At 43.3% G+C, this 27,464-nt stretch overlaps 1 protein-coding gene across 2 annotated transcripts in view; it reads left to right on the forward strand.

Moving 5' to 3' along the window:
- The window catches only part of Myo16 (myosin XVI), a 418,849-nt gene that overhangs the window by 169,430 nt on the left and 221,955 nt on the right, over positions 1 to 27,464 (forward strand). For both annotated transcript variants that reach the window (XM_075986134.1, XM_075986133.1), the window contains exons 7-13: positions 725 to 850; positions 4,882 to 4,957; positions 7,832 to 7,985; positions 12,838 to 12,988; positions 19,209 to 19,319; positions 23,107 to 23,172; positions 25,448 to 25,575. In XM_075986134.1, coding sequence (XP_075842249.1) covers positions 725 to 850; positions 4,882 to 4,957; positions 7,832 to 7,985; positions 12,838 to 12,988; positions 19,209 to 19,319; positions 23,107 to 23,172; positions 25,448 to 25,575 — 812 coding nt within the window. The remainder of the gene's footprint in view (positions 1 to 724; positions 851 to 4,881; positions 4,958 to 7,831; positions 7,986 to 12,837; positions 12,989 to 19,208; positions 19,320 to 23,106; positions 23,173 to 25,447; positions 25,576 to 27,464) is intronic.

The following is a 27,464-nucleotide window of genomic DNA, read 5'->3' on the forward strand; positions in this document are numbered from 1 at the left end:
TCCTAAGTCCTGGTGTTGTATGGAGGGCGAAGGTACCGAAAGCACAGTAGTCACTGGTGTTGACATTGTCATGAACCACCACTTACAAGAAACCAGCTTCACAAAAGAGGCCTACAAAAAGTATATCAAAGATTATATGAAATCACTCAAAGGCAAACTTGAAGGACATTTTACTTTTTAATTGAAAATAGATTTTTTCATACAATATTATGATTATGATTATGGTTCTCCCTGAGCCCCTCCCAGACCCTCCCCACTTTCTACCCACCCAAACCCACACCATTTCTCTCAGTCTCTCTCTCTCATTAGAATACAAAGAAGCATCTAAAATGATATTATTATTATTGAGAATATAATATAAAGCAAATCAGGATAGGACAAAGCAAGCCTACAAACAGTTTTTAAAAGCAATGAAAAAGCACTATATTTTAGACAGAGATTCGACATCATATCTGACTACTGAGATATGCGCACTTCCATGATTGGGCAGTAAATATTCAGAGATGCAAATAGCATGCACTTTTATTTTGCCTTCCCTTCTGTCTTTGTGAAGAGCTAGTTAACACATCTTGGACAGGTGGGCAGGAGGCATCCACCGTGGGGTTAGTGGGTGTGCACTTTCAGCAGCTCTGAATTAAGTGGCTCTGTCTAAACTATTGAACAAACACTGTTGGCGAGACTACTTTCTTACAAAGGTAGAATAACAGACATGCCCATGTTTCAGCTGCACATGGCCTGCGCTAGTGGCTACAAGGAGGTGGTGGTGCTTATCCTGGAGCACGGTGGGGACCTCAACCGAGTGGATGATGGGTACTGGACACCGCTGCATTTAGCAGCCAAATATGGCCAGGTAATGTGGTTTCCCAAATCCTTTCTAAAATATTGTTAGCAATTTTTAAAAAAAACTTCATATTTAACTTTGATTTGCTTTTAATTTATATGCTAATCATTATATAATTTGACTCCTAGAGGTGTCACCCTACTATACAAACAATTTAATAAGGAAAAATATTTGCTTTCCCAAGGGTACACAAAATTTCCCCCTCCTTTGAGCCTGTCATCACAGCTGAACTCGCTGGAGAAGCACGTAGAGTAGAGTTTATGCCGTTTTCATACTGCAGTGTGGCGAGCCAATTATGCAAGTCTCTTAGACTTCAGTTTGTTTTTACAGTTAGTAAATCTAAAGTCAAATTACATTTTTATGTCCCATTTCACTCTGCGAACTACACTTCATTTTAATGAATAAATGATGTTGCATTAACGACATTGTGCTGCTTTGGCCAATTACACAAGAAAAACACCTTCGGTGATGAAAAAAATTGTTTTGGTTCAGATTTTAGAGGGGTGGGTCCGTAGCTGCTCGGATCTACGCACTTGGAATATAGTGGCAACAGAAGTGTTTGACACCGGGACATCGACACCATATGTGGTTTAATCACCTGTTCCAACTCCATAAGCAAACTGAAGAAATGCTGGAAAATGCTACTCTCTGACTTAAAATTTAGGTCCAACCAAAAAGGATGGGAAAATGGATAAAACCGAATTTTTATCCTCTCATGTTGGTATGCCAGTTTGTGACATTTTAGCAGAGAGATGTATTTCCAGATTTGCTTCCTTCCAGGAGTGGCTCTAGAACACATTGTTGGCAATGAATTGATCATCTCCCCGGGAAAGGCTGACCGTTCATTTTCTAAGGAAGCACACTAGCCTGGAAGCCGGCTGCTGTCCTTAGGAGTAACAATACTTCCCACCCAGGGTGTCCCAGCTTGCTGCTGCACTAGACATGCGGTCTTGACATGGCAGTGGTGACCTGAGACCCTAACCTGACACCCCATGATCAGACAGACCCTCAGGTGCTAACGTCTGAGGCGACAGGCTTCAGTCACTGGCCGCTCTACAGACCTCCTAGCCCATCTGCTCACAGGCGTGCTTCCTTGGTGGCAGTGGGCGTGAAGGGCATGTCAGCAGTGCTTTCGAAGAAATGAATTTTTTTCTTCAATAGATGTTGAAGAGGAAAGCAATGCTCTTGTCTGAAACTCCTTTCCAGAGCAATGTGTTTCCTTTACTGCTGGAAGAGCAAATGCTTTGAAATATTTTAGCGAGCTGCCTTGCTCAATTGCTCGTCGGTTTCTAAGACATTCTGTCTGGGTGCAGTTTTACTCCAAACTATTTTAAAGTCAGCAATTCAGCTTAAATCTCTTTGTACAGAAAACTTATTTTTCCACATTATCGCTAGTGAAACATTAACCAAATAGAATTTGCATTCTAGAACCAGATGTTCGTTGTTACTTCACACATGTTTATAATGTATTTTGATTGCATTCATCGATTCCCTTCTCTCCTCTCGTCCTCCTTTCTGTTTTCATTAGGGTTGCTCAATATTAATTAAGGAATGCATGTTAATTTACTACTTACAGGAGAATGGGTGGGGTTTATCTACCGGGGCTCCAGAACCTATCAGTGAATACATTACTGGGGACAATGTTCCTCCCCCGCATTGTGGCAATCACTAACTGCCATAGCTCCTTGTGGAGGAGGAGGTCTCTAGTGTTAGTGAGATGTTGTCACCACTCCTGTCAGATTCCCATATAAATCGTCCCAGAGTTACATTTTATGCTCCCTCGTGATTTAACTGAGCTCACGGAAGGAAGATTGAAATTATAAACAGTGATTCACGACATCCTTGTTCTAGGCAGGAGTCAACTGAGAGTTCATACACTGCCTGCTACTCTAGCTTGACGATGAACTGTACCCCACCAGCTGTGCATGGAGGCTGGGGGCACTAATGGAAGGTTCTAGAACCTTTAAAATGGGATTCCTAGTTGGAGGAAATAGGTCACTAGAGATAGGGGAGAGAAAGAAGAAAGTGCTCCTTCTCAGCATTTATTGGAGAAGCTTCTTCCTGTGTCCTATCTGCCATGTGTTCCCAGTGGAGCATGATGTGCCCTAGCTCACAGAGCACAGCCACCACAGGCTGAAACTCAGATATAGCGAGCCCAGGGAAATCCTGCCTGCTCCAAGTTTCCTTACCTAGATGTTGGTTACAGGGACACAAAAAGAACGCTAATATGGCGAGTTGGTACCGAGAATGGGATGATTGCGGCAGCCACAACATAGTGTGAGGCCCTCAGGCCCTTGGGACTGCTTTGGGATAGAAGTCTAGAAAATGACTAGAGAAAGACTAAAAGACAAGCGTTTCATATGAGATTCTGGTGGGTGCTCAGAAGACCAGAATGCCAAGAGAAATGTGGACACTATAGACTGGGGCTCACCTATGTTCTGGCTAAGAATTTGACCACATTTTGCATGAGTCTGGAAACGTTGAGTAAGGTTGAATTTAAAGTTTAATTATGCTTTAATTTAACTCAGAAAAAGGCAGATGTGGGTTCACATATCCAATAAATAAATGAATCTTAGTAAATCCTGACAACTTGGATGATTCTAGTATGTACAGGGAAGCAAGAAGAAGGGTAGACATTCAGACAACAGAATTTCATTTCCTGGGTCACAGACTGTGCAATGTGGTGCTAGCAAGGCTGTTGACTGCATTCTGTAAGCATATAAGTAAGGGTAATGACAAAGACATACAAGCCCATGACAGTGGCCAGGGCTGGGAAAGTGGGGTCAGGTTAGAGAAATGCACAGAGATACACTTAATGACGTTCTTTTAAATGTTCTCTGGGCCAGCTAGATGGCTCAGTGGGGAAAATGCTTTCCCTGCAGGCCTGATGACTTGAATTTGATTCCTAGAACTCACGTGGAAAGAGAGAACTGTTGTTCTCTGACCTACACACACACACACACACACACACACACACACACACACCACTAATAAAAAAATAAAAGTGGAAAAACAGCTTTTGTTTAATGAATGCCTTTTTAGTATTATGTAGGTCCATAGATACTTTTCACATATTTTCTATATTTGCTCCTGCATTCATTAATCACTCACTAGTAATCGTGGCACTAGGAACTGAGCCTATCTCAACCATGCTGTCAAATACTCCAGCACTGAGGCACATCCCTGCCTCTGACTCTTCTGTCTTCTGTATGTGAGGATGCTTCCCTGTCTGCCTCTGACTCTTCTGTCTTCTGTATGTGAGGATGCTTCCCTGTCTGCCTCTGACTCTTCTGTCTTCTGTATGTGAGGATGCTTCCCTGTCTGCCTCTGACTCTTCTGTCTTCTGTATGTGAGGATGCTTTCCTGTCTGCCTCTGACTCTTCTGTCTTCTGTATGTGAGGATGCTTCCCTGTCTGCCTCTGACTCTTCTGTCTTCTGTATGTGAGGATGCTTCCCTGTCTGTGCACTACAACTGTTGGTTTGTAATGCCATGTGCAGCGTGATGACCGATGTTTGGCATCAGTGAGCCAAGATGTGGCTGGTTGGCTAAAGCGAATAAGGAACTGGAACCAAACAGCCAATCATAAGTGATCTCCCAACAAAGCATCATCAAAGGGACTGTATATGTATCAGTGTCCTATCCAGACCCTCAGAAGTTCAACCCCACTACTAAATATTTTCCCTAATATTTAAATTCCAAAGTAGTTTGATTGCATGTGTATTCAGAGAAGGACCTGGGGAACGCCAGAAAAAATATTATCCTCGGTCTCCTGCCATGTCAGGTGCCTTTGCAAGAGCAGCAACCATGGACCCTGGGTGATTCCTGATCAGTTGATGCCTTGGGTGTTTACTGATGATCTTCAGTGCCCTAGATATTTGTTGATGGTCCACAGCAACCTGGATATTTAGTGATGGTCCTTTGCCCTGGGTATTTGCTGATGGGAGCATCCTTGGTATTTGTTAATGTGTTCTCAGTATCCTGTGTACTTATTGATGGGTCCTGCATGGTAGTTCTAATTAAAATTACCTTTCTGCTACAGACGGCTCTGGTGAAACTCCTTCTGTCACACCAGGCAAACCCCCACCTTGTGAACTGCAATGGGGAAAAGCCATCAGGTAAGTTGAAGCATGCTGGGAGCTTCTTTATCTTTTGACATGGACACTGTTCATCCATCACTGGGGCAGCAGGAAATAAGAGTGGACATTCAGACACCCACAGCTCCAGCAGGGTTCACTTCCTCTGTGTTGTGGGAGGGTGATAGCGGTAGGCGAAGCCCGGCTGCCGTCACCTTCCTTTTACATAACTTTTACCCTTTGAACTCCGCACTACTGTCACTCCAAAATCTATTTGATTGTTGTTTAACTTGTTACTTTATTGCTAGCTATTCACTTATTCTAATACTTATTACAGTAATGATTTTGTCTGTGAATATTTAGACTTAAACAAAAATCAATAGCCTGATGCTCACTTTGATTCACAAACTCCTGACTTGTTATTTCAGAAGTGTGAACACTTCTGAAGATTTCTATAATCCCTACTGCCACTAATACGTTCCTCTATCTAACGCTCTTAGTTTTGTAGTTTTTAAAATTCAACTACTGCTAATCATTAATTTTATTATTATTGATAATTATACCATATTCATGGGAGAATTCAAAATAACAGAGAAATGTCCAGCATCAGAAAAATATAAGAAAGTTTATTGGTAAAAAATTATCTTTAAAACAAGATAATTTTTTTTCCCTTTTAGCTGGGCCCTTTCAAAATTAAATACCCTTCACGTTTTCATTCTCCTTCTCATCACTTCTAGGAGTGAGTGTAAACCGGGGCGAGGGACTTACTCTCTTCCATATTTTATTGGCATTAAATCCCATTGCTTGTTGCTGCTTGCTCTGTTGTATCTGCCAAAATAAACCAAAGGTCTAACAACATGTGGGGGCGTTGCTTGGTAGCCTTCAGCTTTAGGGTTAAGCTAATGTTGTTGAGGGTCTAATCATCTTAGCATGAACTGAAACTGGTTTTAGTTAATTTAGGTCTTTAAAACTAATCACAAGAACTAAAAGGATAGCAGGTGTATGGTGTCTACTTGTAACCCCAGCGCTGGAGGCTGAAACTTGGGACAGCTGTGAGCCTAGGGCAAACCTGGGCCGTGCGTTGAATACACAGCAAGACCCTGTCTTCAAGAAAATCAAATAAAACGAAACAATAACAAAAAAAAATGAAAAGACAAAAAAGTGTAACTTTTTTTGGTTTTGTGTCTTGTCTGTTGGTCCTATCAGGAGATTTCATGACCAAATGCCCACTCTCAGCATCTTCATCACATAAAGGAGATAAGACTGAGCCTTGATCTCAGGGCTGCCCATCCTACCAGCCTTCTGTTTTTCTCATTGTAGGTCTAGTGTCAAGTCTTACACAGCCAGCTCCTAATGGCAGTAGGTTCTCAAGGGCCCAATGAATGATCCTGCTTCTGGCCTAGCTCTAACCCCAGTCCCTTCCATGCAGTCATAAAGACTCAACTTGCCTTTTCCATGTGGTCCATGCAAACCCCCAGTTCCTTGTTTATAGAATCTTTGCAATGAGAGAGACACAGCACTGGGCTCACTGTAGACTCTCAATAAATGTGTGTTCATTAAATAAAGGTGTCCTTTACTTAATGCGCTTGACTCACCTGGAAAAAGAATCAGCCAGGTAAATACAATGCCATATCAAAGACGCCAATGGGGCACTCTTGTGGTGGCTGTGAAAGCCACCATGCATGCCATGTTAAATTCTTTGTGTTTTCCCAGGGCATGAATTTGGGAGAGCCACAGTAAACAATGGCCATGGTAGTCTGTCGTTCAGTTTATAGGTACACCAGAGATGCAGTTTCCGAAAGAGGTGGCAAAGTCTCTTCTCCCTTCCCACACCTACTCTTCCATCCTATGCCAGTCATGACAGGATACTGTCAATCACATCATCCCCTATTGGCTAAGTCCATTGGACAAGCCCATAAAGCCACATGCCTCAAATGTATAGACAGTGATGGCCACCAGGCTTTAGTGAGGATGGGGGAGCGGCTGCTTCTGCTGGGCTCTCAGCTGGTGTGACTGCAAACCCTTTTCCAAGATCACAAGGTCTCACTGGCAGTTATTGCTGCTTATACATTTGAATGATGGCTATCTGTACTGCATGTACTGCATGGTGTCTAAAGACCCACCATGACCTACACTTTCAACAAAACCCGAGAAGGTGATGACAAGCTGCCGGAAGCACCGGGGGTAGCTAGAGTTTGTCTCCACTCCCCATGGAGTGCACACACATATCCTTTCGAGCTCAGCTTCCCTGTGACCTTTCATTTACCCATCACCTCCTCTGTATAGTCTCTTTATATTTAATAATTTCATGTGTAATTAAATGCATCCCTAAAAGGTGGCAGGACAGTCTTGAACAATATCAGGGCTGAGATTTTTTTCTCAACCCTAAACGTTTGCTGTCTCTTGATCGACTTGGTGTGTTGTTTGACCCATCCCCAATTCACGCACTTCTGCATTACTGAATGTTAGAGGAGGTCGCTTGTTGGTTCCAGCTGCTCAGCCATGAAATAATCACACAGAAACTATATTAATGAAATCACTCCTTGGCCCATTAGTTCTAACTTCTTATTGCTAACTCTTACCTCTTAATTTAACCCATTTGTATCACCACGTGGCTGTGGCTTATCAGTATGATTCCAGCCTGTGTCTGTCTATGGTAGTGCTACATGGTGTCTCCCTTGTTCCTGCCTTCTTTCTCCCAGCATTCAGTTTAGTTTTCCTCACCTACCTAACTTCTGCCCTGCTATAGGTCCAAAGCAGTTTCTTTATTCATTAATGGTATTCACAGCATACAGAGGGAAATCCCACATCAACTGAGAGGAAATGCTGCTCTGTTCCTCACTGCCTGTGTCTGACATCCTCACCATGTTTCTAGACATCACTGCCCATGCCTGACATGCTCACTGTGTCTTGTAGATGTTGCTGCCTCTGAGTTTATTGAGGAAATGCTGCTTAAAGCTGAAATTGCCTGGGAAGAAAAGATGAAAGAGTCTCCATCTGTCCCTAGCTTAGTACAGGAGGAGCTGTACGATGAGATCCTTCACGACCTCCCACATCTCTCCAATAAGCTGTAAGTGCTTTCATCCCATTGGGTTGCAGTAGCTGGATGGTCCTTTGAAGGCCAGCTGCTTCCGCCTCTCCTCTCTACTCCCCCACCATTGCATAGACAGAAGTGTCTGGCTCTCAACCCAGAGTGTTGGAAATATTGCAGCTCTTTGTCAGCACATTTACCAAAAAGGAGTCAATGGCCAACGATGAGTTCAGCATTCCTAAAGAAATTGGTGGCCTCAGAAGACATCACTGCAAAATTGAACTGTTATATGCCAGTCGTTCTGACAGCAAAGATAGTGTACTAATCGTTCTTCTAGATTTCAGTTAAACTTAATGTAAGCTTTCCAGTGATTATAATGGTTGACTGTCCTGAAGTAGCAAATGCAAATATACCTTATTTTCTCCTAAACATAAATGCAATAAACCCACACTATCTAAAAAAAAAGTAATGCTTAAAAATGTTGACTGCAGCAGAGTGAAAATTGCCATTGCATTCGAGGTCTGAAAAATTAATAAACAGTGTGTCTGATAAGAGGCAGCTCACTCTACTTAGTTTACTGGGGGACAAGTGTCCTTTGGACTCATGATGTGATCACCATTTTCTCTTTGAATGCATTGGTTCTCAGCAACATACAAGCAGGCATGAAGGACCCTGGATAGAGAAAGCAGAAAGCATCCTGACAGTCAACATGACTGGAGAGAGAGGCCAATGGAATGGACTTCGCACGGATAAAGGGTTTCCTGAGAGGATGGAAGTGTGGTGACAGTCAAGACTGGTGGCTGTGACAGTAACCGATTCAGTCTACCTTAGCGTTGTGTTATGCCTTTCAAATATATGGACAGCAAATCATAAACAAGGTTGGGGCATCAGCTGCCCATCGGGATGGAGGAAGGGATCATGGGGCCCTGAACAATTAAGAACTCATGGAATATGGAGGAGGAACAGTCATTGCCCTCAGTGATGGACCGAATAGTGAGCTCACCCAGGCTCCAATGGACAGGTCTGGACCGATGGTCATACAGAGAATCCTAGGAAAATCAGGGAGTCATGCAACATGGATGTGGGAAGGGGGTTCTGCAGGGAAGGCGGGGCATGACAAGGGCGGAGGAGAAGAGAAGAAGGTTTGTGAGGCAGGAGCAAAATGCCCTAAGGACATGTATGTAAATGTCTAGGAACAGAATTAGTCAATAACAAAAAGATTTTCCAAAGTATGAACAAGATTATGTGGAGAAGGCAAGCACGCTCTTTTGCTATCTATAGTTTCTTTAGTGCTTTGTTTTATATTAAAGATGAAACAGAATATGCATTTCTAATTGGTGCCTTCATGATTTTTTTACATTATTGACTAAACAATGGATTAATCTGGGTATGAACCGAATAATCAATGGCTTGTTTTGTTCTACATGATTAAAATGTAGTTTAATTCCATTTTCTTCCCCTCGCATTGCCTTGACTGTGGGAGGAACTGGTAAATAAATGGGCCGGGGTGCAGTTGCCATCTGAGAGCTTTTCATATTTTTTTGTAATTTTTGGTTGTAACATATTTTATCTGGTCATTTCTACCGTAGGGTTATGAATAACTATAACAAGAAGCCAATTTGTATGACCTGACTGGCCTTGCATGAGGCTGCTCTTATTATCCTTGGTTTATTATTAGCCTCGGGGAGGGCTTTTCTTAGCAAACACAGCATTTCAGTTATTTTTCTTCCCATTCTCGTTGGTAAATTTCTTCTACCAATATTTCTTGTTTGCACTCGAAGTAAATCTTTCTTGTCGAAGAAAAATTAGAAAGTAGGGAAAGCCACCACACCTTAGCCTTGCGGAAAAGCAGCACCAGGGTGGACAAGCCAGCTGTAAAGGCTTCAGCCCAGGGCTGAGCTGGTGGGGAAAGAGGAGCTCCGCTCTGCTCTACCGGAAGCTCGTGCTTCGTGATGCCAGGGAGGAGGATGCTCAGGGTGTGACAGGGACAGGATGCAGATATGATGATGGCAACCCGGTGAGACCCTGCCATTATTCCCAAAGTCTTCCTGATTATACACTCCCTTCCCCATCAAGGTTAAGATGCCAGTCATCTATATTTCTATACTGACTAACAGTCAGTGATGGCGTCAAATTCAAAGATGCAATGACAATAGGCGCAGAACATGGGCTGTGCCGACATAGACACAAGAAGTCATTTGGGGGCTTTCGGTTGCGAAAGCTTTAGAAAACTAATGAAAGAAGTTAGCAAAGATCAGAACGGACCAGGTGAGAGTTCTTCAGAATGACAAATCAGCACGGCTAGTGTGCAATCCTCTTCATATCCAGTCGTCTGTCACACACATTCATCAAAGTCCCGAAAGGCGTTTCTGTGAAAATTGACAGAGATTCTAGGTTTCACACGAAAATGCTCAGGGCACTGAATACCCTCCCCCAAAAGGTTTTTATTTATTTATTTTTAAGGCAAACAAAGTTGAATGTCTCGTGTGAGTTAGTAGTGAGGCTTCCTGAGACAGGGCATCCATCAAGCCAGCTCAGTACTGTATCAATGCAACCCCCGGAGAAGCCTGAAATAGACTCACACACCCGTGCCAATTGATGTCTAACCAGCGGATCTAGCTAGTTAGTTGAGGAAAGACAGGCTTTTTTTTTTTCTCAAAAGGGGTGCTGAAACACTCAGGCAGCTGTAAAGGAGGATCCCTCGAGAGCCATGTAAACAGGAAGGCACACCCAGGGGACCACAGAGCTAAATATTCCAGAATAAAACCTAAGGAGTGAACCTTGTTAATCGTGGGCTGGGAGGATAATTATTAGATAAGTCATAAGAAAGGAAACCCGAAGAGGAAAAAAAAATAAACCTCAGTATGGAAAGAAACTGATGAGAATGTATGGAGGGAGAAAAACCCTCAATGTTCATCAGAGAATTTGTATTCAGATGTAGAATGTATATTATCTTAAAACAAAGAGTCCCCCCCCCCCAGCACAAATGATCAAAGAGACACTACAAAAGGGCTAAAGTAGCCAGGTCTTTTCTGAGAAAGAATAAAGCTGGAAGTGTTTCACTCCTGGTTTCTAACTGTGCTACAAACCTGCTTAATCAGGTTGAAACTGGGGTGGAAACAGAGAAGCCAGACAGAATAGAGAGCTGAAACAGCTGTGGTCAGCTGGGCCTTCACAGGGTCACACAGCAGGGGCACACAGCAGGGACACACAGCGGGGACACACAGCGGCCTCCTGTGACTACCTGCGTGCCCAAGGCTGAACAGGTTCTTCACGCTACACTTGTAGAGAAACCAAATAGAAGCTAACGAAGGAGTGAAATGGTGATGAGAGCGCTCAAGACCCTACAAGGAGAACAAGGAAAGGCTCTTTAACAGGAATCTTCAGAGAGGACACAAACAAATAGATGTAATTTTTAAAATATCTAATAAAAGATTTGGCATTGTGAACCTCATAAATGATAAAGGATAAAAAAACCGAAATGCATGAGGAATTTATAGAACTCTAAAGCAAATAACAACAATACAAAAATAATAAAACACGCAATTTTTAAAAATAGGCAAAGCCTTTGATATTTCCCAGGGAAGAGTCTTTAGGGAAGCATGTAGAGCCACTGACCTCAGATGAATGGAAATAAGGACTGCAGAGAGATAAGCCCGTACACCTGTGAGGAGAGCCGCATTGGAAGAGACAAGAGGCAGTTCTGGGCAATGTAGGGGAAGGAGACTTGGTTCAGGCTTGGTTATAGAAAACTGTGGAAATTGCTCAGAAAGTTCAAATTCACCTGCCTTGGGATGCAGGAACCCCACTCCCTGGTCTAAACCTGAAAGTTGAGACCGTGAGGACCCATCTAGACCCTGTGTTCATATCTGTGTTTGTAAATGGAGGTTTCTCTGTCCCTCCCTGTCGCACAATCACGTCTAAATAATCACTCAGAGTCTTGATATTTATTAAAAGCTACTTGGCCTATAGTTCAGGCTTATTACTAACTAGCTCTTACACATAAATTAACCCATTTCTATTAATCTATGTATTGCCACATGGGCATGACTTTTACACACACACACCTACCATTGTACTGTATACCTACAATGAATCAGTTTTACTCCATATGAGGTAGATAAACTTGAAGTTTAACAGAATAATTTCAAACAGCTTTAACTAGAATTATTACCACTCCTACACGTCACATGACACAACTGTTTGCACACATTCCCCTGATAACAGGGATGTGCATTTCTGCTTGAGTGCTACGGGAAGGGGGATTGTAATAAAGTGTCACATTGCAAATTATTTTGTGGTGAACATTATGAATTCATGACTTTCTCTCTTCAGTGGACCTTAGAATGAAAGATGATGAAGTAGCTTTTGTTTATTTCTCTGCCTTGTTTGAGCTGTTTGGAAGATACATACTTTTTTTTCTGCTTGTAATATGGCAGCCCTTAACATTTTTTTTTTAATTCTACTACCTATATTTCAATAAAAACTCAAAATATTGCCCATGGTTCTATACGTTAAATCCTATGCCCATTGTATTTTAACCATGCTTGTAATTTTCTTCTTCTGTTTACAAATCCCTTTTCACATTTAAATGCAGTGCCTAGTTCAATTGTGCACGTAGGCTTTTAAATTTCCAATTGATCTTTTTATTACAGTTAAATGTATCTTGGTAAACATTTTCTTTTGGAGTTGAAATGTGTGGAATTTTTTTTTCAGAAGTGAAGCTGAATGAGAGGTGAGATGAAGGGAAACCTTTATCTGTTTCCTGCAGCATAAAGAACATGTTTTTCATCTGAGTAAACATGCCCTCTGTGGTCTAGTCCCCCGTAGCTTCTGATTGATACAGCAATGTTAGAAGAAAACTAATTGTGGTATTGATTGTTTCTTGTAGCAGTCCCCTGGTGCTACCAATTGCCAAGCAAGACAGTCTGCTGGAAAAAGACATTATGTTCAAAGATACAACAAGGGGTCTGTGCAAGCAGGAGTCTCAGGACGGGCCCCCTGAGAACAGCCTGGCAAGCAGTCACAGCAGGCCAGAGCAGGTAACCACCGGGCTTCCTTGGGTATTCTGTGAGGTCATGCTCAAAACCTTCTGTGGTCAAAACCTACCATGCTCAAAGCCGATATCTGCTGTCTTCCGTTCGAAGATGAATTAATGAACACATAGGCTAGAGTTGTGTTTAAAATTCCTGTCAGTGTGGCTATTGTAGTGGTCATTAATAAATACAGCTGCTTTTAGCTTTAGAGAAGTTTGAGTTTTGCAGTCAGTTATTGGCCTATATCTTATTCTTGCATATGTTCAGGTGTCTTTAATTATTAAGTAGAATTTTTTTCTTTTTTTCAATTATCCAAATGCACATAAATAAGTCAAAGGGGGTGCTAAGAGACATTTGTTTTTAAAAGTAGCTATGGTATTGCAACAAGTGTGTGTATGTGTGTATGTGGTGTGTGTGCATGCACACATGTGCATGTGCCTGTGAACGTGTGTGTGTATGTAGTCACTTAAGACTCAATGCCCAATTTAGAATGGATTGCTTTGGTGTTTCGGAGTGTTCTAAGCTTGAGAAATATAAATTAATATGTTTTCTTCTTTCATCATGACAGAAATAAGAGATTTTCCTGTGTTTGGTGCTTTGTGAATGGCAGGACTGTGCTTACTCTTGTTCCTATTTTGGTGTCTTTAATTCAGACTCCTGTCCTTGGTTCAGTTTCCAAACACCCTCCACTCTAGCCTCAGTTTTCTTACTGTAACGAGGTTCCTGACAAAGGCAACTTAGTAGACACAAGAGTTTATTTCAGCTCCCGGTTCCAAGTATCAGTTATACTTTTCAGAGAAGTCAAGGCAGGAACTTAGACGGCTAGTCACCACGTCACACCACAGTCAAACAAAGAGTAAGACATCATTACTGCTTGCTCTCAGCTAACTTCCCTGTCTCTTAAACTGTTCAGGACATTTCCTGCCTAGGGCATGTCACTGACCACAACAGACTGGGTCTTTATACTTCAATTAATAATCAAGACACTCCCCCGAAGACATTTCTATAGATCAGCCTGATCTAGATAATTCCTTGTTAACTCTCTTTGCTGGTAATTCTATGTTGTGTCTCGTAGAGAGTTAAAACTAACTAGGGTGCCCTCTTCTCAGGATTAAACCTTAGTTTAAATTGCTTTAGCTAAATCAAAGAACCAAAAAAAAATGTTTGGGAGGAGGCCGTTATTTTGAAGTATTTTTTAACTGGCTCACAGAGTATGTAGAAGCTGAGATCAGTTAGAGTTACCACTAATGAAGCTTACTCACAGAATCATTATGATGCCATTAGAATCCTCACGTGCCCGGTAGTTAGTGATTATATGTGAGTTATTCTATGCTACCATTAATTTGTCTTCAAGCTATTAAATATCTGTCTTGGCCTGGCAGTAGTACAATAATAAATTCTTATTTAATTAAAGAACTACAAACTTGGACTATTCTTTCATGTAAATGCTGAGGTTTGAGTCTCTGTGGAGACAAAATTACTCTGTCTAGCAAATTAATAGAGTGAAGTGACCATTTAGCATGCAGTTCCTAGAAGATGTAAAGCAGTCTTCAAAGCTAAGATGATTTTTACATCCCCACGGCAGCATGTGGGACCTCGTAGGGTGGTTTCTGTGTCCTTGCTGCCATCTCCTATGTATCCTTCACACTCTAATGGTTTTCCACACCTTGCCTTTTAGGAGGCCATGGTGGGGATTTGGGTTTAACTGAGCTGGAGCGCTTACTAAACCCATTAGAGTGCCTCCAGCAAGACAGATCACAGATGTTTTGAACAATGAGCCACTGGATGGTTCTCCATGGAAGAGGCTGTGTTACGTAGCTGGCAGGGTCCTGCAGTCACATGCTGTAGGAGAGGCTTGGAAGGAAGACTTTTCAAATCGAGAAAGTACACAGTAACAGTTTAGAAACAAGCATGGAATGTGGAACATTTGTGAAACTTAAAACCACTTAGCATCTCTTCTTCTGGGTTCTTGTAAAATGTAGCTTTACCAAATTGTAACTGTGCAAGTGGATATTTAGTGGCATCTGCAATTTCCACAAAAGGCATAGAACAATCTGTGTGTGTGTGTGTGTGTGTGTGTGTGTGTGTGTGTGTGTGTGTGTGTGTGTGTGAAGTCTCTGTAAAGGATTCGGGCCTTTGAAAGCTTAGAAGTGAGCACCAGAGCCCTCTTCTGCTGACTTTGGAATCTTGAGGACTACAAAGAGCCACCTGTCCCCTGGACTCTGATGCCATCATGTTAGTCACCCTGTGTTACCGTGAGCAGGCCAGACAGCTCACTGCTTCTCCTGTCGGTCTAGTACTTCCTGTGCGCATGTGCCACTGGGGATGAGAATGGGGGACTCTATCTGCATGCAGGGAAAGCTCACGTGGGCTTTCTGTCAGTATCAGTCATGCTTTCTCAACCTGCAATAGAAACTGGTATGAGCATCTTAGCCTTGTCGTTGGGTGTAAGAGAAGTTTTATTGCCTTGATGGAAAGTATGCCTCTTAATTTTTCTTATTTTAATGAATGTTTGGGAGGATTAAAAAAATGTATACTTTCTTGCATCTAACTTTGTCCTTGTTTTATATTGTTCAACATTCTTGTAATTACACACATCTGACTATACATTTATCCACATAACCACATTCATAGTTCTGGATGTATCTATAGCATACTTGGGGGGATGCTTGCAAAGACATTTAAAATGATAGGGGCTGGAGAAATAGCCCTGGACTCCCTTTGTGACCCTCCTGTGACCTTTGGTAATTACTAAGTGGGCTTGGCACTTCCACCTTTTACCTTCACCAGCTGCCAACAGGACACTTTAACAAAGTGAAGTCAATCTTGTCATCCAGCCACTTAGGACCCTGGGCAGCTTTGCAGGAGCCTTGGCACTATGTAGTCATTCCTGGGATCTTCCGAGATCCACCGCTCCTCCAGCACACCAGCTGCCCTTGCTGCCTCTTACAGACGCTAGCATCCTCAAGGGCTTCCCACATGAAATCCTGGTTTTCCCTTCCATCCTCAACACTCGTCCTTCCAAATGATTCCCAGTTTCACCTGAGCACAGCCCTAAAGGAGGCCAGTCTAAATGACCGCGGAGCAAACTTTCTCCGAGATCTGCTTTCTTCTGTGTGTGCTTTCTGCACCTGTGATTTTTTATTTATGTCTTTGCTTCTCCCTCCAGTAAACTCGAGAACACACCGAGATGAAAGATAGTATAACCTCTCTCTCTCTCTCTCTCTCTCTCTCTCTCTCTCTCTCTCTGTGTGTGTGTGTGTGTGTGTGTGTGTGTGTGTATCTAACTGTGAACACAAAGCCTGTCAGAGAGTAGATAAGCTAGAAACATTGTGAACTACTACCACATCTCTTCCTGGAGCCGGTAGTCACCATCCCGGGCTGGGCTGCCTCCCATCCCTCGCTGTTTGTTGTACAGCACTAACCAGCCCAACTCCTAAGCTACCAACTCTGATAGTTAATCTTTGTTATAAACTGAATGGGATTAGAAATCACCTAGGAGACACACCTCAGGGTGTGTCTGTGAGGGTGTTTGGAGAGGTTTAGCTGGGGAGAGAAGCTCCACCTTGAACAGGAGTGGCTTCAGCTGAATAAGAGTTGTTGCACCTAGAAGGGTTACAGCTAAGCTCTGGCTCCCCCTTCTCTCTCCTGGATGACACTACAAACCAAGCTGCTCTCACTTGCACAATCTTCCTGCCAGCAGTGATTGCCTTTCCCTGCCCTCTGAGCCCAAATTCTTCTAAATCACCTTCTGTCGAGTATTTGTTTAGAATGACAAGGAAAATAACTCACCACCAACTGTGTGGCTTTAGAGAAATCACCTCTTCCTGTTATGAGAACCCTCTGCCTTCACCCCCTCCCAAGCGGGGTCTCAGCACTCTGGCCTGCCTTTGACAAGAATAGGTTATATCCACTTCTCTGGGTCCTTCTGCTCCCTCATGTTCCCCATTAGCCTTTCCATCTGATGACCCCTCCCTATTCCCTAATCGTCAACCCTGCCAAGTATTTGAATTGAGCCTGTCTCTGTCCTACCCTAGAAAGTCTCACCACACTGTTCCCTATTCCTGCTCTCCTTTTCCCAAATAAGTCCTAGCAAACCTTCAGCTCTCTGCAGCCATTTGTACTAAGATTGTATTTAGCAACAGACCAGCTGGTAATGTCAACACTTGCCCACCAGCCTCCTCCTTCCAGGGTATCCCTCAGGAAAGTTTGTCAGAGTGGCCGTTGACATGAGCCCCCTCGAGGTGTGTAACTAAGCACACCGATGCTACACCTCAGCCTCAGAGCTAACAGTAGGCCAAGTTCTCTGCCCAAGTTGAGTGTGTGAGTCTTAGGGACAGGTGGCTGGAGGTCAGAAATTTAGAGGCCAGGCATATGGTACAGATTGGTTCCGAATGAATAAATATGCTTCTGTTAGAATATTGTGTTTTCGTGTAGGGAAATGGATTGGTGTCCAATGTCCAAGCACCCTTAGTCATGGTGTCTTCTTAGGGGGTTATGTAACACTCTGCCCTCCTGAGCTTTGAGATGCCCAGGACAGAGTCTCTCCTCCTGCTGTCCATGTACTTGGGCAGGATGCAGCCTGAGAGACATGAGAGAAAGATTTAATCTTGTTATGTATTCTCTAGCTTTGGGAAAATGGTTCTAAATTTAGTGGCTTAAGATGAGTAATGATTTTCACTCTGTAGATACTCATCTGATAAGCAGTGATAATTATATTTAAATTTTTCAGCAAATGAACACATAATAAATAATATAGATAGGAAATTCAAGGAGACCCAGGGCTGCAGCAAAGGCACAGAAAGCACAAACACGTTTGCTTTCGTCTAAGGTTTCCTGTGTTTGTTCCCAGCTCCCAGGGCCCCTCACAGATTTTCCTTCTGTCACTGCCCACGCTTGACATGAGAAAGTCAAAGCTGCTCTGTCCTATGCATCGTGTCTACTGTAAGCATGTTTTGTGCCTATTAGACTAAGCGTACGTATGTCTCACTTGGAGATCGCTGATTTTCACCTAATTAAAAGACCACATTCTTCTAGATTTATTTGAAATATTTATTTTGAAATAACTTGTTTGAGATAATCATTGAAATGTTGTTTGGTTTGAAAGGTAGAAAGTGCCATTTTTCTTCTTGACAGTTACCTAATCTCACAGATACCTTAATCTTAAAGTTAATGCAAAACAGAATAAAAATCATAAGCCCCAAATCTGGGGTCTACCCTGAAGACCTCTGACCCTGTCCTGTAAGAAGGCAGAAACTGAGCCCCTTGCCTTTCTATGCCCCAAACAGTCTCATGGGATTAGCTTTGGAAGCTACAAATACTTGAATTCATCAGCTAAGCTCTTCAAGGATTTGGAACAAACAGATCTGACTTAAAGTTTCGGGATCACAAGATGCCATGTAGTGTGTGTGTGTGTGTGTGTGTGTGTGTGTGTGTGTGTGTGTGTGTACGTGTGCATGCACACACGTATGTCACTTATAGATGTGTAGTACAAATTCTTATCTGAATAATTTTGTCTTCCTTGAACCATTGTTAATCTCAGGATGGGAAGAGAAAGACCACTGACCCAAATCATCATGGCCAAATTACATCAGGCAAGCAGCTAATTAAAGCAAGCTTTTTAATTCATGTACACAGGCTGTACATGAGAGATCAGCCTTGGATGTGAGAAAGACGAGGCTGTTATAGCTCAGGGGTAGGGGGTTTCCAAATGGGGAATTTGGAGGGCAAAGTAGGCAGGGTTACGGAAGCAGAACCTAAGCATAACAAGTTAGTTTCTCCTGAAACACAGACATGGCTGCAAGGTGGGCATAGCAAGGCAGTTATAGTCATAACTAGGTTGTCGTAGGTGGTCTTATAGCTTATTGAAACAAAGGTAGTGTTGCATAATGGCTATAAGCAACTTTTAAAACAAAGACACGATTGCCATTCCTGGAACAGAGAATACAGAACCATTCGTAGTTAATGTAGGTGGGGCATAGCCCAATCCTTGAGAAACAGGTTTAATCATAAACAGGAATGAACCTAGTTTGTCTTTACTATAAAATGACGTTAGAGCCTAAGATGGAGGCAGACTGGTTCTTCACCCCCCTACCTTTGAACAATGCGGTTGTACTCATGCGGTCTCAGAAGTTTGAGGGGTTTCTGAAATTGGAACCTGCACCCGTGTAGAACTAATCAGAAAGTGACTAAAGCTGACCAGCTCGGCCATTGCTCCACCCCACAGGTCCAGCTCATGCCTCCGGCCCCCAGCGATGACCTGGCCACACTCAGTGAGCTTAATGACAGCAGCCTGCTGTATGAAATCCAGAAGCGCTTTGGGAATGACCAGATCCATGTAAGTACCCACAGAACTGCAATGCACCGCTGTGTCCCACTGATGTCGGGAGCCCCTCTGGCTCTGGTGATGATTCTTTGTCACGTTCAGCACAGTTCCAGATTTCAGAGTTAAATGTAAGCCGGTACTCTGCAGGAAGGCTGTGTGTTCAAAGGGCTAACAGAGGCACCTATTAGCCTGTTAGATCAGATGCCGGTCAGCTCTCCTAGCATCCTTCAGTACTCCGGGCATTTTTCATCCTGCACCCTACCCTCAACCTCTCCCTCCCAGGAACTGGACTCCCCTTCCCTCCCCACAGCCCGATCCCTGTAAGTCTCAGTCATTTTGGCTTTACAGTTCTCTTGGCTTCCTGGTCCTACCTGCTTCTCCTGGGCTCCCATGTTGCACTTCTGCCCCTCTCTCCTTTCATGGTCTGGATTTAGTCTGCTGGTCATGTTCAGCCTGGACTCTTCCCTCTCCCCGCTTTCTTTCCTACATCTACAGTAAAAATCTTCTCTAGACTTGAGGAGTAGTCTTGTTCTCCTGTTTCATTTGTTCCTTCACTGAGCACTCTTTTGTTGTCCTGACAGAGCAGGAGATCTCTCCAGGGCCAGCAAGATCTGAGCTGCCTGTCTGATCTCAGCCTGCCTCTGAGAGACTTTCGTTTCTCCACTCAGGGAAAGGAAAAGGAGAGGCTCTAGCATGGTCAGTGGTTAGTGCAGCCTCTAGCTGCCCAGTGGTCAGCTGATTGACAGCTCCCAGTCCTCAGGAAGTATCTCTCTGTGCAATAAACTTGTGTGCAAGATTTTTGTATCCTGGTAAGGAATACAAAAAATACTATTTAAATGGAGAAGGAATTAAAAGTGGTTCTTACTTTTTTCTGTATGTTACTTTTTCTAATACTGGTAACAGTGTAGACGACCTGTACATAAGTCTCACAATCCACCTCCTTCTCCCTCCCTCCTCCCCGCTCCCACTTGCTGGTTGATTTTGTTCTCTTCGCTGCCCTGAGCCCAGGACAATTCAGTCAGAATGCCTGGGGAGATCTCTGATTATGCAAGAATCTGTCACATTCCCTGATAACACCCATTTAGTCCTAATCTACTGAGAATCTGATTAAGTCATTTTCATGTAAATGCGAAGACTGAGATTTCCATACAAGCAACGAATTTTCAGACAGGTCCTGATTAACCCTTGAAGCTGCAACACAGCCTGGCAAGGCTTCAGTACACTGCCTGCCACACAAAATATACTTGAAATCAAGGCTGTGCATCACAGTCGTTGGAACTGCCATTAGCATAAGTGGTTACACCTGATTGTGTCGGGCTCTGTTACTCCCTGGAGCTTTTGAGAAGTATTTCTTATTTTCATTTTTTTAAAAAACTTGTTTCATTTTTGTAGTACCAAGGACTATAAATATAGGGCCTTATGCATTCTAGGCAAGTTCTGTACCATTGATCTATGTCCCTGGCCATTTCCTCACTCTTTAGCTTGAGAAAGATCTTGATAATTGTCCAGACTGACTGGAACTCAACAGCTTAGGATGGACTTGACAGAATAATCCTCCTGCCTCCGCCTCTGGAGGGCTTTATACCACCAAATCCGTGCAAAGACCGGGTTGGTTTTGTTCCTTAATTCCTTCCTACTTGTACAGTTGCTTTGTGTCTTAAGTATCTACTCACCCCATCCACACTATGGTCCACACCAGTGGGGTCTTGCTTGGATCCTGAGTGTGTAACGTTCAGTCAGAGGTTAGGTTGGGGAATTTCCACAAGTCTGCCACAGTGGGAAGTTCCCGAACCTTCAAACAGAATGGCTTGCTGGTGATGATGCATAAGCTTGCCAGAAAATGCACAGAACAAGAACAACATTTGTCTGGAATAATGATTGCCCACCATACCAGAGAGACCAGAACACACATCAGGTCCTTCATGGACTGCAGAGAAGCCAGCCAGTGGTAGTCTCTGAATAGAAACTAATGGGGCTGGAGGCTCACAAGGAAACAGCCTGCAAAGTCAATGCAGAAACCCCTGGTACTTCTGGCTCACCCAGAAAAGACAGTGCTAGACAAACCAGAGCAAGGAAATCCTGACAGTCGTAGGGTCTTTCATGACCCATCTCCCCAACCTTCTGCCTATGCAATTTCTGCTCAGGGGGCCCCAGGTCAGGTGGTGGGACCTCCCCAAGGAGCACTTCAGTGGGAGGTCAAATGGCGCAGAGCACCCTGTCCTAGCCTCACCAACTAAAGGCTCGCACATGGCACCTGGGGTTGTGCTTTAGGATGCCTGCTGGGTGATGGAAGAGAATATCCAGAGCGATGAGAAAGTGACCCCTTAGGACAGAGCCCTGAGGGGCGCACGTGTCCACAGCTGAGAAAACCCTTTGCTGCAGAGCAGTGGCCATGGTCCACTTTCTCAGAGTGCCCTCTTCAGTTCTGATGGTTTATATAGCGTCACCATTGATGACTTTATCATAATGTCGGATCATATTTCTGTTGATCCCATTTTGCCTATTTCAACATATATATTCAAGGAGGATCTCAAGTTCCTGTAAGAATTATCCCAATACGATACTCTCTCACAGCGGAGCGTGGATTTGGGGTGCCCAGTCTTGATCCTGAATAACAGATGGTAGATCTGCATCGAGAAACACTTGCTGAAGTTAAAAATCTTAATCTCTCCAACACTGCAAGCAGTTCCCATTTATTCTCGAGTGCTAACACCTAAGCTACCTTAGCTGGTTCCCAGTGTTCAGACACTGCGTCCGAAGCTTCCCACCTTCACACCGTATCACTCACACCCTCTAGGTTTAAACAGCCGTTCTGTGTTTAACTTAGAGGGTAAGCCTCTATCTCTAGCAATGCTTTCTGAGAGAATCACTGGTCAAAGCAGTAATTATGTCAATTTCTCTTCTGCTTATTCCAATAAACAAAACTGGGAAATGGCTGCTTGTCCTGGTGAACCCCAGTTCCCTCTTCACGCTCTTTGTTTCAGACACTCGGCGGTAGATTTATTTATTATGGATGCACAGAACTGCTGTCTCTTCCTGAGTGCTGTGTCAGTTTCTCGTTATGAAATACCTACCAGTGTTGCTGCCCAAGCTACATCTCTGTGGGGTGGTGCTGTATAGCCAGCTTTTCTGTTTCTGTTTAAAAGAATAAAGAAAGATATACATTTAACAACAGCAAGAGAAAAGCTGGCTGTACAGCCTGCCAAATTGTCCTGGTCTTCCTTTCAGTGACATTTTTCTCTGAAGTAGCAATGTCCACCATTTTCACCCAGTTCGGCAGCTTTGTCTTTTAGCTGCAGTATTTGGACCATTTATGTTTGTTGTCATTGCAGACATATATGTACTTAAATCTGCATTTATAATATCTAGTCCATTTATTCCTAAGCCTTTATATCTCATTACTTCAACTTTGTTAATAAAATGTTTGATTTTTGAACTTTATGAACACTTTGTCTTTATTTACTCTATAGTAGCATAAAATTAACTACCCCATTTTCCTCTTTCTGTGAGCTTGTTTATTTTACTTTTATACTATTTATCCAGACTAATTTTCACAAAGTCCCTTTGCAATAAATTCTTAGAATCTAACCATTCACTACTTGTGTTTCATGGAACAAACCTAAATGCTTCATTTAATTTGTATATGAATCTTATATTTAGTGAAGAATGTTTGGGTCAAATAAATTATTAGAATATGACTTTTATTGATTCACTATGTTTCCCACAATGGTTTCCAAGTTATATAATTTTAAATGATTCTCTCCATGTGACTCATGAACTGTTTGCATCTTTTTGACAGACTTTTATCGGGGACATCTTCTTGCTTGTTAACCCATTCAAAGAACTCCCAATTTATTCCACTATGGTGAGTATAACACCCCAAATACCATTTTAGAGTGGCATTCATGGGGCATACACATTTGTATTCGGTGACATAAAAACTAAAGGAATAGCAAATCAAAACAAAATTTCTTAGACTTGTTCTCCCTTGAATTAGCATGATGGTTTCATTAATGTATTCTGAGGCAACTTGGGAAATCAAAGTTACGTTACCAAGGTGTCTTTTACATTTAAATAGTAACTGTTCTAATGATGCTTACCAGACAGAATAAACAATACGGTATCTTTCCCTGCATCCTTGGCTAATTTGCTATCATTTGGTTTAGACCCCCCATCTCAACACCTGGTTTCCTGCTGTGGTTCTCTCAAGTTAGAGGAGTGGAGATGGGAAGTGAGATGAGCTCAGAGTTTCCCAAAGTCACTGGGCAGTGTCACCATGAAACCCCTCAACGCAGAGATGAATTGCTGTGCAGAGTCATCCTAGCTCACCTGAAATCACAGTGTGATTTACAGTCATGATGGGCAAAACTATGTGAGTAGCTCCCTGGATTTTATGCATCTACACACCTGCTTCGACTGTAAAACAGGACCCACAAGCATCAGGTGCCTGGCAAATAGGAGCTGTGGAATAAATGTACATTCCTGATATCCATAGCGAGGTGGAGGAGAGTAATGGAAGGGATGATGGAGGGCGGGAAAGAAGAAGAGAGGGAGGGAGGTAGAAAGGAAAGGAGGGAGGGAGTAGAAAAGGAGGGAGGGAGGTAGAGAGGGAGGGAAAGAAACAGAAGGAGGGAGAGCAAAAGCATTCTTCCTGGTACCAAAGGAATTGCACAATTCCTACAGACATGGCTCTTGAAAGCAGGGCCGCTGCTCTCCACCGCCTTCTCCCTCCTCACCAAGGACCAAGGTGTGCCACTCCATAGAACTCTCATCCTGTCCAGCCCTGCCTCAGACTCACCCCTGAGCACCTGCAGGTCCACGGAAGCCTGACACACAGAGGGCAGAGCCATAACCGTTCTGAGCTCCTTCCAAGGTTGGCTCATACTTGCCAGGCGCCTGCTGCTTGCGGGTCCTGTTTTACAGTTGAAGCAGGTGTGGAGATGCATAAAATCCAGGGAGCTACTCGCATGGTTTTTACCCTTCACTACTGTAAATCACACTGTGATTTCAGGTTAGCTAGAATCACTTTCACAGCAATTTATCTGTGTTGTATGATCTCATGGTGACACTGCCCAGTCACCTTGGGAAACTCCCAGTGCACGGAGTTCATTCACAGGTGATTATTGACTGGCGTTTACTTCATAGATGGCTATTGATTGGTGTTTAGTTCATGGATGGCCATTGACTGATGTGTGGCTCATGGTTGGCTCTTGACTGGAGTTTAGTTTATGGCTGACTATTGATTGGTTCATGGATGGCTATTGATTGGTATTTAGTTCATGGTTGGCCATTGACTGGTGTTTAGCTCATGGTTGGCCATTGACTGGTATTTAGTTCACGGATGGCTATTGATGAGTGCCAGGGAAAGGCTTGGCACTATTTCCACCCTTTGCTGTTGAGTCATGCTTCTACAATGTCTGTTGTAGTGATTTATACACACTATACTCCATATGCCTGGTAAATGCACATTGGTGATCAACTCATTTCTTAATAGCAATGCCCCCTTTGAAGCCACCATGCAGATCCAAGAGCCAGGTATGAATAGTATTATAACAATGCCTTAAGTACAAAAGCTGTGGTCTTTTGTGCTGTCCTGCGAGGTGCCTGACATGTCTTCATGACTCTGTACTGTTCCTATCAGCGAGTTTACACTTAGTTCCTGTCACTTAGAAGAAAACAAAAGTCCCCAGAGCACTGAAAATACTAGCTGTGACTCCCAGTGGCAGCCATAGGTCACAGTCAATTATGTTGCTGTATCTCTGAGAATTGTTAGATTAATTCCTATGCTTACAATCCTAATGATTTTAAAGTGTTGGCACCCAAAATCGGGGGAATTGTATATAATGTGAAATGTCACAGTTTAAGTTTGTTTAATGGATAGCTACTAGACTGAAGTTTTTTGAGGTGATTTTCTTTGAGTCATCAGAATAGTTCAAGACTCATGGACCAAGAAACAAAGTTAAAATCTAAACCTCCAAGTTGTCAGCATTGGGCTGAGAGAAGGGCGATTGGACAGGTGTTCTCTGGATCTCCCAGGATCTGTAGACCCAGAAACATGTTTCAGTTTCAAGATTTCTCCAGCTGAGTGGTGTGCAGGGCAGAAGTAGCTGGGTCTTCCATCTTTGGTCTGCTGTCCACAGGTGTCCCAGCTGTACCTGAGCCCCACGGGCCAGCGCAGCCCCTCACTCCCACCTCACCTCTTCTCCTGCGCAGAGCGGGCCTTCCACAGGCTGTTCCAGGAGCGAAGGCCACAGAACATCATCCTCAGGTGAGCCAGCCCGTTGCCACGGGCAGATTCCAGGACCGGGGCATGTTCCATTTCCCCACTCACTGTGTCTGCAGTCCGTCTTGTTAGAAGGGACAGACAGATTTCTTCTAGAAGTCACCCGAGGTATAGCAGAGCCCATAGGAACCAGTAACCTGAAACATACTTCATCTCGAAGATTTAAAATAGCAACACAGCCAATCTGCTTTCAAGTCAAAGAAACAAACATGGAGAAAGAAAAGCTTGCCATGTTACTGGACCTAAGACACTGTTTACATAAGGTCCTACGCTTCAAATTATAGCCTTATTTATTCATAAGACAGGGTTTTCCCAGCCAGCTTCTAGTATTCACCCCTGCTCCCATTCCACCCTGTATGCCTCAGGAGGTGGCTTTCTTGGAAAAGTAAAGCAGTTTTTCAAACCACAGAAAAACAGTTTAGCATGGAATAAAACTCTTCAAATGAGATGTGAGGGGAAGAGCCACAAGAAGGACTGACATGTGATCACTCTTAGAAGATTCAAGAAATGGTTAAGGATTAAGATCAGACTTGGACTGCTGTCTCTGGTGGGGCCTTTCAGTGTGGGCAGCACTGTTGTTATTGTCCATGCTTCTGTTTCTCTCACAGTACCCATGCTCAAATGTATTCTTAAAACACATTCTTAATAAATTCAACTTGCTTCCATGAACAGGATGGAGGGGTGGAGAGAGGGCTCTGGGGGCTTTGCTGAGGGGGAGCTCTCAGTTCCCTGTAGGAGTCCCTTGGATAGACCTGTATAAATTTGGTTCACCCCAAATTCTACATTCATTTGCTTATGGTAACCCCCTCCCTCAAACTCCTCACTAACATACCCTCACTCATGTTTCCTTAGGACATATTTTAAGGCTAATAATGCCTAATATTATGAGAGGGAAAAAAAACCCTCACTTCTTCATTTACGTTAAACAACAGCCTCCCAAGTCTATATAGATAAGACTGGATCTTCGCTGACAAGACACAGGGGTGACATAGTCACTCTGCCCTTCCTTTAAAGATGTGCACTGTGACAAGGTCCCCATGGGGAGCAGGGTGACAAGGGAGAAGGCTTCAGCCTTTTCTACCCCGCGTTCAAGTTGGCTCAGCCAAAGTTGAGTGTTGACTGTATTTCTCTTATACCACAAAAGTGGCATAGACAGATGGTAACCCAGATTTTAGTCATCAAAAGTTGAATATCCCTCCAGGGCTCAGGGAACCCTGCAGAAAGGAAGCAGAAGGAGTGTGAGAGCCAGGGGGTAGGGGATGGGAGTGGGGAAGGAGGACATCAAGAAAATAAGACCCTCTAAATCAACATAATCAAAGTTCAATGGCTTCACAGAGACCGAAGCAGTAGGCACGGGACCTACATGGGTCTGCACCAGGTCAGGTCCTCAACATGTATGTATGGCTTCCAGTTTAGTATTATTATGGGATTCCTGAGCATATGGATGAGTGGGTCTCTGCTTCTTACGTCTTCTCTTGGGCTCTTTTCCTTCTGTTTGTTTGTTTTGTCCAATTCCAATGTGTTAGAGTTTTTTTTTCTACCCCTTAGAAACCTTTTTCTCTTTCTAATGAGAGACAGAAAGGGAGTGGATCCCTATGGAGTGGGAAAAGAGGTGGGGAGGACCTAGGAGGAGTAGAGGGAGGGGAAACTGTAATCAGGATATATTATGTGAGAAAAAAAAACTATTTTCAATTAAAGGGGAAGGTGTTGGATATCTCTAAAACAGATGCTCTATAAATTAGCACCAAATAAAACATTACTTTTTAAATTTTATTTTAATATCACGTCTTAAAGTTGGTGACTTGCTTGTGTCCCAGTAACGCACATGATTCCAGGTAGTGGGGTTGAGAAAAGGGGGCATTTGTCAAGTTGAA

This window comes from Microtus pennsylvanicus, chromosome 9 (genome assembly GCF_037038515.1).
Source record: "Microtus pennsylvanicus isolate mMicPen1 chromosome 9, mMicPen1.hap1, whole genome shotgun sequence".
Lineage (NCBI taxonomy): Eukaryota > Metazoa > Chordata > Mammalia > Rodentia > Cricetidae > Microtus > Microtus pennsylvanicus.